Source organism: Panthera uncia, chromosome C2 (genome assembly GCF_023721935.1).
Source record: "Panthera uncia isolate 11264 chromosome C2, Puncia_PCG_1.0, whole genome shotgun sequence".
Lineage (NCBI taxonomy): Eukaryota > Metazoa > Chordata > Mammalia > Carnivora > Felidae > Panthera > Panthera uncia.
Genome location: NC_064810.1, coordinates 127,505,804 through 127,521,974, shown reverse-complemented (window position 1 = coordinate 127,521,974; position 16,171 = coordinate 127,505,804). Strand labels below are relative to the sequence as shown.

The window sequence follows — 16,171 nt, the reverse complement described above, 5'->3', positions numbered from 1 at the left end:
CATAAATACCATACAAAGCAGTATGGAAATGCAGTACAGGTAAAAGCTTTGCCTCGGAGAGGGGAAGCATCATTTCTGTTCCAAACCAAAAGCAGAGCATGAATTAGATGTGGGCAGAGAGTAATGACGTGGAGGTAAACCCACAGGTGAAGGCCATGTTTCAAGCCTCCAAGACCAAAAGGAGGGTGGAGCCATTAACGGAGGTGCTCCTGGGGCAGGGGAATGATTAGACAATTGGGTTTGAAGCATCAGGGAGCATCCAAATAAAAATCTCCAGGTGGCAAAGGGACTAGGGGAGAGAAGGGGGCAAATGACTGCAGCCTGAAGTTAGAGCTACACTGGGTGCAGGAAGAAAAAGAGAGGTCTCAGAGAAGACCTCCATCTTGGAGCAGGAGTCAGGCAAATGGGCACTGCTGGCGGGGTGGAGGGTGGGATTTGAGGGGTGCATTGAGCACTGAAATGGCCATCCATGGACTGAGTCTGCAAAGATCAGCGAACCAGGACACGCAATATGGTGACTCGGCTTCCCACCCACTTCTCCGTGATAGAGGATTTCTCAGATGCGGTTTGGCTGAAGAAAGCCATGTTTCCATTCTGCAGGAAGATGGATGAGGTGACTATAGATACAAGGAAGTTTGTTTATGATCAGGGGTTCTAAATGGGGTAAGACAAAGAGCTTATGGATGAAACAGAGTGTAGTGCTTCCTGGAGAAGGGCTTCCTGAAACCAGTCCATTCTGCCAATTTTTTTAGCTTCCCATCTGCTTTCCAGTTCTAACTTGTGTGATTTCTGGCAAGTCATAATTCTGTAATTCTGTTTCTTTCTCTAGTAAATTAGTTCTAACCCCTTTATAATATATGTACACTGCCATATAATTTAGGCAACCAAATGTTATGCCCGTTTGTCGATAGAGAAGCTGAGGACTTTCAAAGATTGTGTAGTTAATTAGTGGCAAAACTAAGACTGAAAAACCAGTCCCCTATGCCTTCCAGCCACACTGGGATAAACCTTTAACAATTACTTTTAAGCTGTGCTCTCCATTTCCTTACATTTTTGTCTTCCCTGATATTTATAACCTTACATATTCTTCCCCAACTTTAAAATCACAGATTATTCTAATCTGTAGAAGAAATACAATCTAGCACTAATGTGTTCCAAAATATTTTAAAATGTAATGCAAATCAGTGAAACCAGCTAAAACAGAGATGTTCCACTAGAAAAGGCAAGGGACAAAAGCAGAAAACTTGACTCAAATTTATTTCTTCCATTTCAGGGTTATATGACATTAAGCAAGTTACTTAATATCTCTGGGTCTGTTTGCTCATATTTGTAATGGAAATAATATGTATTTAAGTCTCACTGCCTAGCACACAACAGATGCTCAACCAAAATTAGTTCTTCCCCTCTCTGCCCCTTGAGTCATTGGGGTTATGGCAAATTTAATTGGATCGGAAACCATCATGGTTTTCTACAAGTGCTTAAAACTACCTATGGGACGTACATCTGAACCAGAGGTAAAGATCAAAAATGATTTGTTTCAAATCCCCACAGCATGATACTACCGTGGCTGGCTTGCAGATGGCACTAGATGTTTACAATGGAATCCTTCCTCCCTATGCTTCCTGCCACATAATGGAATTGTATCTTGAGAAGGGGTAGGTATCTAAAAGGTGCTTTTCACAATCAACACCACTTGATCTCAGGTTTTATTATTATTAGCTTAAATATTTTTTAATATTTAATTTTCAGTTAGGTACATAAATTTAAAATCAAATACTAAAGGAGCACCTGGGTGGCTCAGTTGGTTGAGCATCCGAATCTTGATTTTGGCTCAGATCATGACCTCATTCATGGTCATGAGATCAAGCCCTGCATCGGCGTAGAGCCTGCATAAGATTCTCCCTCTCCCTCTATCCCTCCCCTGCTCATGGACTCTCTCTCATAAAATTAAAGTAAAGTAAAGTAAAATGTAAAATAATTCACTAAGTTAAAAATATTGCTTTATTCCACTTTCAGATTTCATGAAATAATTTTATCCAAACTCTTTGTATGCATCTTAACTTGTGTCTTCACCACTAGAGTCCATTTTGAGTCCCCTAAAAACTGTTTTCCAGATATATTAACAAATAAGGGTAATTTTAGCTGCTGTACAAATGAACCTCAGATTCTCAGAGGTTTACCCCAATGGACATTTCTTTCTCACATATCTAATACTCTAGTAGAGATGTCCCTGGCTAATAGGAGTTGATTCGCCCATGGTGTGATTTGGGGACCCAGGCTTCCATCTTTTATTTTTTAATTTTTTTAATGTTTATTTATTTTTGAGAGACAGAGCGCAAGTGGGAGAGGGGCAGAGAGAGAGAGGGAGACACAGAATCCGAAGCAGGCTCCAGGCTCTGAGCTGTCAGCACAGAGTTCGGCACAGGGCTTGAACTCACGAACCGAATCATGACCTGAGCTGAAGTCAGACGCTTAACCGACTGAGCCACCCAGGCACCCCCAGGCTTCCATCTTTTGGACCAATAGTTTTCAAGAGTGCTGTGCTCACCTGCAGGCAACTTACAGAAAGAAATGAGAGGGTAGAGAAGACAACCTGTTTATCAACCACCTTAACCCAGAAGGGGCACATATCACTTCTGTTTGCATTCTACTGGCTAAAATGATAGGCATACCTCATTTTATTGTACTTCACTTTATTGCACTTCATAGTTATTGCATCGTTTACAAATTGAACGTTTGTGGCAAACTTGTGTCAAGCAATTTTTTTGACAGCTGCTATTTTTTTTGGCAGCAATTGCTCATTTTGTGTCTCTGTATCACATTTTGGTAATTCTCGCCATATTTCGAAGTTTTCACTATTATTATATTTGGTGATCTGTGATCAGTGATCTTTTATGTTACTATTGTAATTGTATTGGGGCACCGTGAGCCACATTCATATAAGACTGTGAACTTAGTAGATAAATGTGTGTGTTCTGACTGTTCCACCAACCGGCCGTTTTCTCTCTCTCTTGCTCTCGCTCTCGCTCTCGCTCTCTCTCTTTCTCTCACTCTCACTCTTATTCTCACTCTCTCTGTCTTTCCCTCTCCTCGGGCTTCTCTACTCCCTGAGACACAACAATATTGAAATCAGGCCAGTTAATAACCCTACAACAGCCTCTAAGTGTTCAAGTGAAGAGAAGAGTTGCATGTGTCAAACTTTAAGTCAAAAACTAGAAATGATTAAGCTTAGTGAGGGAGGAATGTTGAAAGCTGAGATAGGCCGAAAGCTAGACCTTTAGTGCCACACAGGTAGCCAAGTTGTGAATGCAAAGGAAAAATTCTTGAAGGAAATTAAAAGTGCTGCTCCACGGAGTACATAAATGATAAGGAAACAAAACAATCTATGCTTATATGGAGAAAGTCTTAATGGTCTCCATAAAAGATCAAACCAGCCACAACATTCCTTTAAGCCAAAGTCTAATCCAGAGCAAGCCCAGACTCTCTTCAATTCTGTGAGGGCTGAGAGAGGAGGAAGCTGCAGAAGAAAAGCTGGAAGCCAGCAGAGATTGATTGGTTCATGAGGTCTAGGAAAAGAAGCCGTCTCCATAACATAAAAATGCAAGATGAAGCAGCAAATGCCAATGGAGAGGCTGCAGCAAGTGACCCAGAAGATCTAGCTGAGATCATTAATGAAGGTGGCTGCAGTAAACAACACATTTTCAATGTAGATGAACCAACCTTCTATTGGAAGAAGAGGCCATCTAGGACTTTCACAGCTAGAGAGAAGTCAATGCGTGACTTCAAAGCTTCAAAGGACAGGCTGCCTCCCTCTTTAGGGTCTAATGCAGCTGGTGACTTTAAGTTGAAGCCAGTGCTCATTTACCACTTGGGAAATCCTAAGACCCTAAGAAGTATGCTAAATCTAATATAGCTGTGTTCTGTAAATGGAACAACAAAACTGGATGACTGCACATCTGTTTATAACATGGTTTACTGAAATAGTATTTTACAAAAGCCTACTTTTGAGACCTGCTCAGAAAAATATCCTTTTAAAATATTACTGTTTATTGACAATGCACCTGGTCACCCAAGAGCTCTAATGGAGATGTACAATGAGATGTTTTCATGCCTGAGAACACAACATTCATTCTGCAGCCCATGGATCAAGGAGCAGTTTTGACTTTCAAATCTTATGATTTGACAAACACCTTTTGGAAGGCTCTAGCTGCCATAGATACACTAGTGATTCCTCTCTGATGGATTGGGGCCAAGCAAATTGAAAGGATTCACTGTTCTAGATGCCATTAAGAACATTCATGATTCACGGGAAGAAGTCAAAATATCAACATTAACAGAAGTTTGGAAGAAGTTGATTCCAAAACCCTCATGGATGATTGGGGTTTAAGACTTCAGTGCAGATGTGGTAGAAACAGCAAGAGAACTAGAATTAGAAGTGGAGCCTGAAGATGGGACTGAATTGCTGCAATCTCATGACAAAATTTGAATGGATGAGCAAAGAAAGTGGTTTCTTGAGATGAACCTACTTCTGCTACAGATGCTGAGAAGACTGTTGAGGTGACAACAAAGGATTTAGAATATCACATGAACTTAGTTAATAAAGCAGTGGCAGGGTTAGAGAGGATTGACTCCACTTTTGAAGGAAGTTCTTCTGTGGGTAAAATACTGTCAAACAGCATCACATGCTGCAGAGAAATTGTTCAGGAAAGGAAGAGTCAACTAACTGATGTGGCAAATTTCACTGTCGTCTTATTTTAAGAAATTGCCAGTCACCCTCAACTTCAGCAACCACCACCCTGCAGTCAGCAGTCACCAATACAGAGGCATGACCCTCCACCAGCAAAAAGATTACAATTGACTGAAAACTCTGATGATGGTTAGCATTTTTTAGCAATAAAGTATTTTTAATTAGGTTGCACACATTTTTTAGACATATGCTGTTACACAGTTAGTAGACTACTATATAGAATATACATGACTTTTACATGCACTAGGAAATCAAATGATTCCTTTCAATCACTTTATTGTGATATTTGCTTTCTTGCAGTAGTCTGAAACTAAACCCACAACATCTCCAAGGAATACCTGTAGTCACTTGGTCCCACCTAGGTACAAAGGAGTCTGGGAAATGTAGTCCATTTTCAGCCATAACTCTATTCAGTAGAAAGAGAATCACAAATTTTGATTGACTGTTAGTTATGTTTGCCATATCATCTTGAGATAAAAGATGCTGTCACTGGAAAATTATCCCGGGGTATAAGCACTCATTCACATAATAATGGGAAGTTTTTAAAAACATTTCTCTAAGTGAATATTTGCGGTTAATACTGTTTATGTGGCTTTCAAAGTGATGTTTTAAAGGCTTGTTTATAACAACAACCCAACAGTGGCAGTTGTGAGGTTACTACGGCAAGAATGATCACTAAATCCTACTTGAATTTCTCTCCTGCGTGTTTGGCAAAAGACTTCCATAAGCCCCTTGTACTAGTTTTACAAGGTTGGCAAAGGCCAGTGGTTTTTCCTGAAACAACACCTTGTTTTTTCAAGTAAAGTATTGAGTATTACCTAGGTATGCACCCACACCCTCTTTCTGAGATGTAATTTTGATAAAATCTTGATGTATATTTAAGCGCATATGTTTCCAAGTTATTGCCTGGCCAAGGAGAAGAGAGACACCTTCATTCAGGGGAAAGGCTACAAGAAATACTGAGAGAGGAAAAGAAAATGAAGCAAATGGGGATCATGAAGGGGAGAGAATAGAAAGAAAACCCAACACCCCACCTGATCCCCACTTTTTACTCAAAGGCTCATCAAATCACCCCCAACTCCCCCAACCACCACCTGGTAGCTCCCTCTCTGATTAAGCTTCCTGGTCCCTACCTCCTTTGCCCCTGGTTAGCTAACAAACCAGTCCTCCCATTTCTACCCTCTGGATCTGGCCCACTGGCCCCAACTCCCTATTCCCACACCTAAGTTAGCTCATATCTACTCATTCCTGTATATTTTTCCCCTAGTCCTACAGCTGACACGTTACAGGCCAGATGGGAAAATATTCAATGGCAGTTCAACAACACAGAACTAACAGCTCTCTCTTCTACCTTCTTCCACCAGGGAGTATTTCATAGAGATGTACTATCGGAATGAGACGCAGCACGAACCATATCCCCTCACACTGCCAGGCTGCACTCCCAGCTGTCCTCTGACCAAGTTTGCTGAGCTGGTTGCCCCTGTGATCCCCCAAGACTGGTCCACGGAGTGTATGACCACAAGCAACGACCAAGGTACTTACTGAGGATGTTATGGATTAGTGTACATGCAGAGCTCTGTAGAGAAGGCAGAATACCCTTTCTCCAGACAGGTGGTGCTTTGAGAATATCACCCAGCCGTCACTCCCAGCTTTGAGGGAAATAGGTTTGAGGTGATAATTGTGTGTTTCGGGGACCCCCCCCCCCAACTTCAGGCAACTCCAACCTCTCCATGAGGCCCTGCCCCTACTTGCCTAAACCTTGACTTGGTTTTTTCAGTGTTTACAGAAAAAAAGCATCATGTCAAAATATAATCAGAGGCAAAACTTAAATCAAAGTTCTTGGGGTTGCCATGAACTGGCCACATAGAGCCTTTTGGGTTTTTTTTAAGGACTCCCAGATTTCATTTGAGCAGGATTAATGAGGTTGCTCTTGAAGTGTCTGAAGTGGAACAGATTTCAAACAAAATCCACAATCTAGGGTGAGAGCAAGGAAGGGAAGAAGTTCATCCTAGGCAAATGGGCAGAGGACCAGCTTTGGAACTTTTAGTTCCAGCCTTCTCACAAGGAGAGGCAGATAAATGGATACAGTGGAACAATCCGGAGAAATCACCTCCACCGGGACACTGGTACTATCTTTATATATTTGTGTTAAAACTAATTGGGTAGAAAAGCTGAAAAATAAACACCTCTTTGTATCCTTTAGCCCTGGAAAATCCATGTTACTTTTGAAGAAACCAAAAGCAAATTTGCCAGAAAACTTTGCTGTATATAATATATATGGCAGCTCTTGGAGAGCAGACATCCTGGCAAATAAGTAATTTGGTGAGAGCACAATATTTAGGCACAACCCATCAGAGATGAGTACCCTGCATGAGTGGTTTCTCTTGGAAGATGATAAGACATGTTGAATGTGGAGTTGATTTGGGAGAGGAAGTATGATACATATCAAACTGGAACAAAATTAGAAATGTAAGAACGTTCCTGAATGCCTTCAAGATCAAAACTTACCGGAATGTTGAAAAGTATGGCTGTGATAGCTGTTTTGAGGACAAAAGGAACGTGTAAGGTTTTGATCCCGATTATCTTCAGAAAACCTAAGCAAACTCCTGGCCCTGCTGAAACTACTCACTATGCAAGAAGAAATCATATTCAAATGGCACTCTTTAGAGTCTTGTAGATTTGCCATGTGGCAGATGTAACATGCCTAGAGAACACTGTGCTACGTTACCATTGTAGAAAAAGATGAAATGTTTTCTAGAGATGGTTTCCACTGGGTGCCAGAGTCCAGAGGAAAAACCATTCCCTCTCCCAGTGAGTCATTGAACGACTGACTTGAGACACTGATTCATATATTTATTTGCATTATTTTTTCCCAAGGCAATATTTGTCCCCAGGGCTGCTCTCTGATTACTCTTCCTCCCCCATGCATGTAACTTTCCTCCACAATAAGACAAATGTAAACTAGTAAATAAAGTCATTAGTAGGGAGTTCAAAAACATTACTTTTAAAATGATTTTTGAAAAGTGTGTGTGTGTTTAATTAGAATAAAATACGTGACGGGCAGATTTTAGGGGCTACATTTTTGTTTGGGGATTTTATTTTTAATGTAACAGGAGGGAAAATATTAATGTAAAGTAAAAATGATTTTGACTGGCTTAGGTGAATATTTTTCATTGAAAATGAGTTTAGTTTGGTCTTTACTACTTCAGAAAAAGGTTAAGCTGATGGATGGCTCTGCTTTATCTATTAAGATGGAACTTGCAAGAAAACACCCTTGGGAAATTTACAACCCAGTGGGGAAGCAAAAAGATACATATTACACAGAATAACAAGGGTTATATCTTACCACCACAAGGGTTGCTATGGAACAAGAGTTAACTGGATTCAGAGGGAGGGAGGCAGTAGGCAGTAAGGAATGTCAGCAAGGGCTACCTGTAAGAGGTAACAATTGCACCATGTGAAGTCAGTTTGGATGGAGGTTTCTAATGGTACAGCACAAGGTACTAGAAAGCCATTTATCAAATCTCTTAGTGGCTTGAAGCTGGGTTACTTCAAGCACTTACTCAGCAGAAGGCTCTGGGTCCAATGAGATTCCCACAGGTTTCCTTCAAGGGTCCAATTCTAATTAGATCAAATATCAACGGCACAAGAGCAAGGGTTTTTATCTGTTGTGTTCTCAATCTGTCTCAGAAATACCTGTGCCTGACATGAATTAGTGCTCACTAAATATTTGTCCAATAGATGTATAGATCACTTACCTTTCCTCCCTGAACATACCGTCTCTATCTTGATCAGCAGCGATACCTGCTAACCTGGGGGGTATTTTTAAGCCCATCCTTTCCTTTATCCTCCATAGCCAATATGTCACCTCCTCTTCGCAAATCTCGCTGTATTTATAAAATTCTTTTCCTCAAGACACCAGTATCAATTCAGTATTCAAATGGAGTGAAACCAATTAGCAAAATATGTTAATAAAACAAAAACTGAAGCATCGGTGTGCTGGAGCCAACACATACCAACCTCGAGAGTGGAATGTGCACAGCCCTTCCCAACTCTGAGTTCAATCACTTGACTTTGGCAGCATGAAATTGGTCATGGTGTCATGGCTGGAGCGTCTTCATCACAGAAATCAGCATATGCCACAAACCAGGGTTTTGTCTTTTGTGGTCTTGATCCAGTTTACTAGCACACCAGTGGATTGAGCTCATAGAAAACTTAAGAGTTTATAACATGAGGTGGTCTCCAACAAAGCAAATTCAATATCTGAAGTTCTTTAAGGAAAAGGGATTTGATTTGTTCTATATGGTCTCAAAGAGTGCTGCTTGGGGTATCAGGTAAAAATTTCAGGAAGACAGACTGTTTTCATTGTTGGGAAATTCCTGGGACAGGAAATCCTATTTGCCTTGCCAGAGACACCATGAAGCACGCCAGAGCATGGAAGCGTATAGGCATTGAATGATTCCTTAGTAGGGCACAGAATTTAGCAAATAGGGTGCCCAAATCAATTTGAATAATAGCTTTAACTGCTGAATTTTTATAATTTACTCAGAAAAAAATGGCTACAGAACATTTAGGGTGTCCTGAGAAAGCCAATACAGGAAGCAGGACAAACCATTAAATACAGGACACATCGTGTATGTGCAGAATGCCTGGCTACTCTGCCACCCATGAAATCCTACCCATACCTGTAAGCAGTGTTATTCACTAGCGTTAGTAGACCCAATTAATTTCACTGTCATATCAATTAAAGTAAGCAGACTCTTTGCTGGGGAATTCATGATAAGTCTAAGTTCCATACTATGTTACTTGAAAATAAAATCCCTTTTTAGAAAATACTTTCTTAATTCCAAAATTTTACTAACACAGTCAGACTTTCATTGCTAGCACTCTCCCACCCCTCTCCCTCAATCTCCAGCACCACATACTTAGTGGGAAGGAGAATTAATGGTGGGAAGTTCAAGTTTCTCCTTATAAAAATCTTTGTAAATCTTCAGCAAATATACACATGCCCAAGATTCAACCATGAGCTTCCTAAAGGCAAGATCATTACCCTTTCCCTCCTTAAATCTTCAGACAATGCCTAGAACCTGGTACCTTCAGTCAGTATTTGCTAATTGAATAAATGTTCAGCCCTTCACACTTAGCCTGGCTTCTTCATGGCTGGACCCAGGTATCAGGAGCTTAGAACTCACTTGTTCAATAAATAGGGGAGAGAAGCTATGAATGAGCCTCAAATGGGAGTGTACTATAAAGACCCAGTCACCAACTACATACATATATGTATATACCAATATGTCTGTATTATTTGGCCTGTTTTCAGCATTGTCAGCTTGGCATTCTTTTGTTCTCCTATTGCTTTTTGGAGCCACTGTTCATTGATACCCCTTCCAGCACCCCTCCTCCCTCAGAGATGAAGCCAGTTATAGCACCTGTTTCTCATTCTTGTTGCTACTATCATCAGTTTCCCAGGACATGTGTCATCATTCATTAATGGCATTGGGAACTTGCTCTGGTATATATGCCAGCTCACTCCTCACTCCCCCTCCTGTCCTCAGCCTAGGCAATTCTGACATAATAGTGGCCCATCCTATACCCTGCCCACCACAACAATATCCAACCCTTGGTTAAACCAACCACGCAGTGTTGGCATTCTGATCTGCTAAGTTGGAACAGAAGCCTATTGTTACCATTTCAAATTATGAATATTGAAATTTCTACTTCAATCCCAGCTGGTTCTTTCAACGCTGTTTGGCCAAAGTATTCACCCTTCCTGGACCCTTTTCCTGAGTTCTACAGGAAGGCCTTGTTATTTTCCCCAAACTTTCAAGTTCATCTTGGCTTGTTTAATTCTAGTGAGATGTCCTTAGAAGAGCAAGATAGTCCACTGAAAACTCTTTCAGATTCTCCTGTCACTACCACCAAATATATTAGTAGCCTTAACTTGACTCTACTGCTACTCCTCAAGAAAACATGTTACTCCCTGAGTATCCTTTCCTCATGTGTATGATCCCACCCCTCGTTTCCTGGGACCTCAGTGAAGCTTAGCTTCTTTTTCTTCCTCTGTGTTGGCTTCCTTCTACTAGGAAATGCCTACATCTCTCATCAAAGGACATCTCAAGTGCCTGCTCCATCTCACTCTCTTCAATCCCAATTTTCTTGAACTAATCGTTTGTATTCTGTATTTCCTCCTCGCTCACTCCTGAACTATTCCGTAAAATGATGTTCTTCCATCTCTTTGTGGAAACTTCCCTTTTGAAAGTCATGGCACCTAGCTCAGTGACCTGTTTTTGTTTTCCTGTCAATAGGACATATCCCCACTTTACAGAGAAGAAAATAGCCTCAGAAAACAACATGCCACAAGTGTTAGGGTCAGGGTTCAAGCCTCACAGTCTCTAACACCATATTTCTACTATATCATCTTCCCTTTCCATCCCACACTGTCTTGTTGACTATTCCCCTGGGACAAATGCCCAAAACTTGAATTAGTGGGTCAAAGTATATGAATATTTAATGGGGTGCCTGGGTGGCTCAGTTGGTTAAGCATCCGACTTCAGCTCAGGTCATGATCTCACACTCCATGAGTTCGAGCCCTGCGTCGGGCTCTGTGCTGACAGCTCAGAGCCTGGAGCCTGCTTCGGATTCTGTGTCTCCCCCTCTCTCTGCCCCTCCCCTGCTCAACCTCTGTCTCTCTCTGTCTCAAAAATAAGTAAAAACATTTAAAAAAAAAAACTTTTTAATGAATATTTAATAACAGGTATTTTTTGAGTACCTCTCATGTACCCAATATGTGCCTATGTAGCAGGTGTTAAGTTTGTTGAGAAAGTAGCAGCAATACAAGAAAATTGTCCCCATGTGACCTGGACCCCTTGGCAGGGAGGACAGGGGGATAAAAAATTAAATAAGCCCTAACAGTTAAGTATGGTAATGCTATAATAAAGGACATAGGGGAAAGGAAACTAGCTTAAGTCTAAGGGGTCAGAGAAGGCTTCTCAAAGGGGGTGCTGTTTAAACCAAAGCCTGGGAGCACCTGGGTGGCTTAGTTGAGCGTCCAACACTTGATTTTGGCTCAGGTCATGATTTTATGGTTTGGGGGTTTGAGCCCTGCATCAGGCTCTGCACTGTCAGTGTGGAGCCTGCTAGAGATTCTCTCTCTCCCTCTCTGTCTGTCCCTCCCCTACTCACTCTCTCTCTCAAAATAAATAAACATTTTTTTTTAATTAAAAAAAATAAACCAAAGCCTGAAGGAAAGAAGGAATTAACAGGGTGAGTAGAGGTGAGGAGAGAGGAGAGTATTACAGACAAAAGAAAATGTGTAGAAGCCCAGAGGCTAAAGACAACATGGGGCATTTTAGGAACAGGAAGGAGTATGTCCGGTCATAGTGCAAACACTGGGAAGGCGGACATTAAGTGTCTCAGGTCAAGTTGAATAGCTCTAGTCATTAAGAGGTTTTCGGCAGAGGACAGATGATGGGATTGGCTTCTTGTTTTAGAAAGACCTCTGTCCTCAGTGGGGAGAGAGGATCAGAGAGCAGTGGGACTGAGAGCAGGGAGCACAGCTGGGAGACTGTTGCAGTAATCCAAGGACAAGGACGCGGACAGACTTATTCAAACAGGAAAGAGGAAGAGTATACAGGACTTCAGGAGTAATGGCGAGAGGAAGAGGCTTTTTGATACACATTGCCAAAATAGATCTCAGAAGGGCAGTGCTGATTCACACTGCCTTCAGTGGCTTTCATGTGTTCCTGTGCAGTAGGAGAGCTTGTCCGTCATTACCGGTCCTACCTCTTCGCAGTAAGATGCAACTGATCGCTTTCTTTCTCAGACCCTAGAACATTACTCTATCAAACTCACAAAATGCTTCTCAGTACAAGGGAGCATAAATTTTTAAAGATTGAGGAGATATGGGACACCTGGGTGGCTCAGTCCGCTAAGCATCCAAATTCGGCTCAGGTCATGATCTCACAGCTCATGAGTTTGAGCCCCACATCGGGCTCTGTGCTGTCGGCATGGAGCCCTCTTGGGTTCCTGTCTCCCTCTCTCTCTGCCCCTCCCCAGCTTGTGCTTTCTCTCTGTCTCAAAAATAACTAAAAACATTAAAAAAAAATTTTTTTTTAATTTAGGAGAGGGAGAAAGAGTCTCTCCTGAGTCTTTTCTACGCTCTTAGACTCATATCTTCCTCCAACCCCCTAAATGATAACATCCTACTGGCTTGTCCTTGGTTCCGTCATTCTACCCTCGCCATGAGCCAGCATTACCCAGGCCTGCATCTTCTTACATCTACAATCCTTATTTCCACATCTGCATATAGAATTCTAGATCTGTTTTTTTCAGCTGCCTACTGATCATTTCTACAAGGATATTAACCCATCTCAATCCTACATTTGAAATAAAATGTATTATCTCCTCCACTCCAAACTGATCCTTTTTAATGGGCTTCCAATCTCCGTTCATAGCCTAATCATCTTCTTCACCCAAGCTAGAACCCATGGGTGGCCGTGACTCCACTTCTCCTTTACCAGTACATTGTAATCCATCACAGAACCTGTCAATTCTACTGCAAGAGTATCCTAGAATTCCTTCATCTGCAATGTCAACCACACTTCCAGTGCTGAACCCTAAGTATCTTGTCAAAGGCATTTTAACAGCCATCAGGCCTAGAGTGTCTCCACCACCCTATCTTTCTCTGTAGTTGTTTTCTTTTTTTAAATACAAATTGGGCCATGTCATTTCCATGTGTCATAATTGCTGATGATTTCCATGTACCCACGACAAACCAGACCTTCTAAAACCTAGGCCTCAACCTACCTGTCTAGTCTTAACTCACCAGAAGCTATACTCCAGCCACGTGCAACTGCTCATTATTTCCCAAACACACTCTTGTGCAACTCATTCTGTCTCATGGAAAAGTCTTATTTACCTCAAAGGCCTGCTCAAATCTTATCATTTTCTCAGAAGACTTTCCAACCTCTTTCTCTTCTAAATAGAAAGCTTTGTATTAATTGCAACTTTTTCTCTACTCCAATGGCATGTCTTTTATACTTCTATTTTACTATTTATCACATGATCTCATAATTGTCTATCTGGTTCTCCCACTAGATATTGATGATCTCAAAATCAGGGATCAGGGAACCCCAGAACCCAACACACCGCTGACCTGGCATATAGTGTGTGCCCACTGCATGTCTAGGAAAGACTGAAGGAAGGGAAAATATTGGGGAAGTATGGTCCATGGGACTATTATGACAATGTAACCAATAAAAATAATTGAAAATACATTTCCAAATACAGATAGTCATCCATGAACATTAACTTTGAAGAATCATTAGTCTCTGCCTTCTTCCCCCATTTTATTTAGCTCTTTCCTTCCTTCCTTCCTCAATTCTCTTCAGTTTCCTCCACCTTTATATAAACTCCATTCGCAGGGGTAATGGCACCCATCCACCACGATCTAACTTTATTAATATTAATCTTCTCGTGATGCTAAGAGGCATCCTGACATTGTGAGAAAAGCACTGAACTAAAAATTGAGAACCTGTGAGTTCTAAATCATTCATTCTTTCCACAAATATTTATTGAGCATCTCCTATGTGCCAGGTATTGTTCTAACTGCCAGGGATACATTCATGAACAAAAAGACAAAGTTTTCTGCCTTCATGAAGCTTACATTCTATTAGAGGGAGAGAGGGTTGGATAATGAGTAACAAATATAATAAATAAGTACTTTGGTAGGTGAGGATCCCAAGTGCCAAGATGGGGGTGGGAATGGGGAAAGGGCATATTGGTTGCACCTTTAAGTAGAAAGTCCTCATTAAGAAGATGAGATTTGAGCAAAGAAAGCAATAGAGTTACCTGATGCAGAGATTCATGAGAAGAGCATCTAGGCAATAGTAGTAACTATAGCAAAGGTTGTAAATGGGTGTGTGCCTGGCATGTCTGAGGAACAACAAGGCCTGTGTGGCCAAAAGAGAGTAAGCGAAGGGAAGGTGGTAGGAGACGAAATCTATGTTAATCAGGCCTGATGGTATAGAGCCTTATAAACTGTTATCGTTAGGACTTTGGTTTTCATTCTGAGTGAGATAAGCATTCATTGCAGACTTTGTTTTAGGTAGAAGAGTGTCATGATTTGAATTGAAGTCATTTGGCTGCTGTGTTGAAAATAGATCATAGGGAAGAAAGTATAGAAGCTAGGGAACAAGTCAGGAGGATGTTGTAATAATCCTGGGTGGTGGAGAGAAGGGGAGAAATCATTGGTTTCTAGATATAGTTTTTGGAAGAACAACAGGACTTACTGACAGATTGATTATAGGATGTGAGAGAAATAGAGGAAATCAGAGGAAATTTCAAGAGTATGGGGCTGAGACAGAAGAAGGAATTTTCCATCAACTGATATGAGGAAGGCTGCAGGAAGAACAGAGTTTGGGGCAGGGGAAGGCATGAAGGGATTGGGAATTCAGTTTTGGACTTGCTGAGATTGAAATGACTATTCAATGTCCAAGGGAATATGTCAAGTACACAGTTGGATATATGAGTCTTGAGTGTGCAGAAGATTTAAATTTGGAAGTCATTAGTGAACTGAGTCATTAGTGAATCATGAGACTGATAAACCTATATATTCCAACCCAAATACAATTATCTGCTTATCCTTAGCCAAATTATCTAATCTCTCTACTTCTTTTTTTTTTCATGTCTACAATGATAAGGTTAGGTTAAATAAGTGATTTTCAACTGTGTTCCATGGAGCATGAGGGCTTCTGTAGACGGAGCTGCCAGATCAGAGAGATGTTTGCTCTCCCACTGCCTAAACCAACCACCAATCCTTTAGTTTTACAATGAAGATCAGACATCCATTTAGAAATGGTACAAATTGATATTTATGATGGATATACTACAGTGTACCAGGGTGTGCGCGTGCGCGCGCGCGCGCGCGTGTGTGTGTGTGTGTGTGTGTGTGTGTGTGTGTGTATGGAGGGTAACTTCCTATATGCAATAATGAATAGCATCTCATAAAAAATGACCCCGTATATCTCCCCATGACTGGTCAGCTATCAAAAGGCTATGTGTAAATAAAGGTGCAGATTAGCAATGGTACACAGTTATCTTAAAAATGCTTGTGATTGTTAACATGTGCTCAAGGTTTCTTCTCTAAAATGTATTTATTGAAAAACAAATTCAGAAACTAAAAGATGATATTCCATTTCTTTTAGACCCAATTAATGATAGTATTTCTGTTGACACTGAGACCATGAACAATTGATCATTTTAACTGTATAAAAATGCATGAAGTTAATGCTGGAAAGGACCTTAGAAATACTTCAGTCAAAAAAAATAGAAGAAGAAGAAGAAGAAGAAGAAGAAGAAGAAGAAGAAGAAAAGAAAAGAAAGGAAAGGAAAGGAAAGGAAAGGAAAGGAAAGGAAAGGAAAGGA

At 41.0% G+C, this 16,171-nt stretch overlaps 1 protein-coding gene across 1 annotated transcript in view; it reads left to right on the top strand.

Annotated features, from left to right (window-relative positions):
- The window catches only part of ACP3 (acid phosphatase 3), a 55,112-nt gene that overhangs the window by 34,333 nt on the left and 4,608 nt on the right, over positions 1-16,171 (top strand). The window contains exons 9-10 of the mRNA XM_049629824.1: positions 1,552-1,655; positions 6,112-6,281. Coding sequence (XP_049485781.1) covers positions 1,552-1,655; positions 6,112-6,281 — 274 coding nt within the window. The remainder of the gene's footprint in view (positions 1-1,551; positions 1,656-6,111; positions 6,282-16,171) is intronic.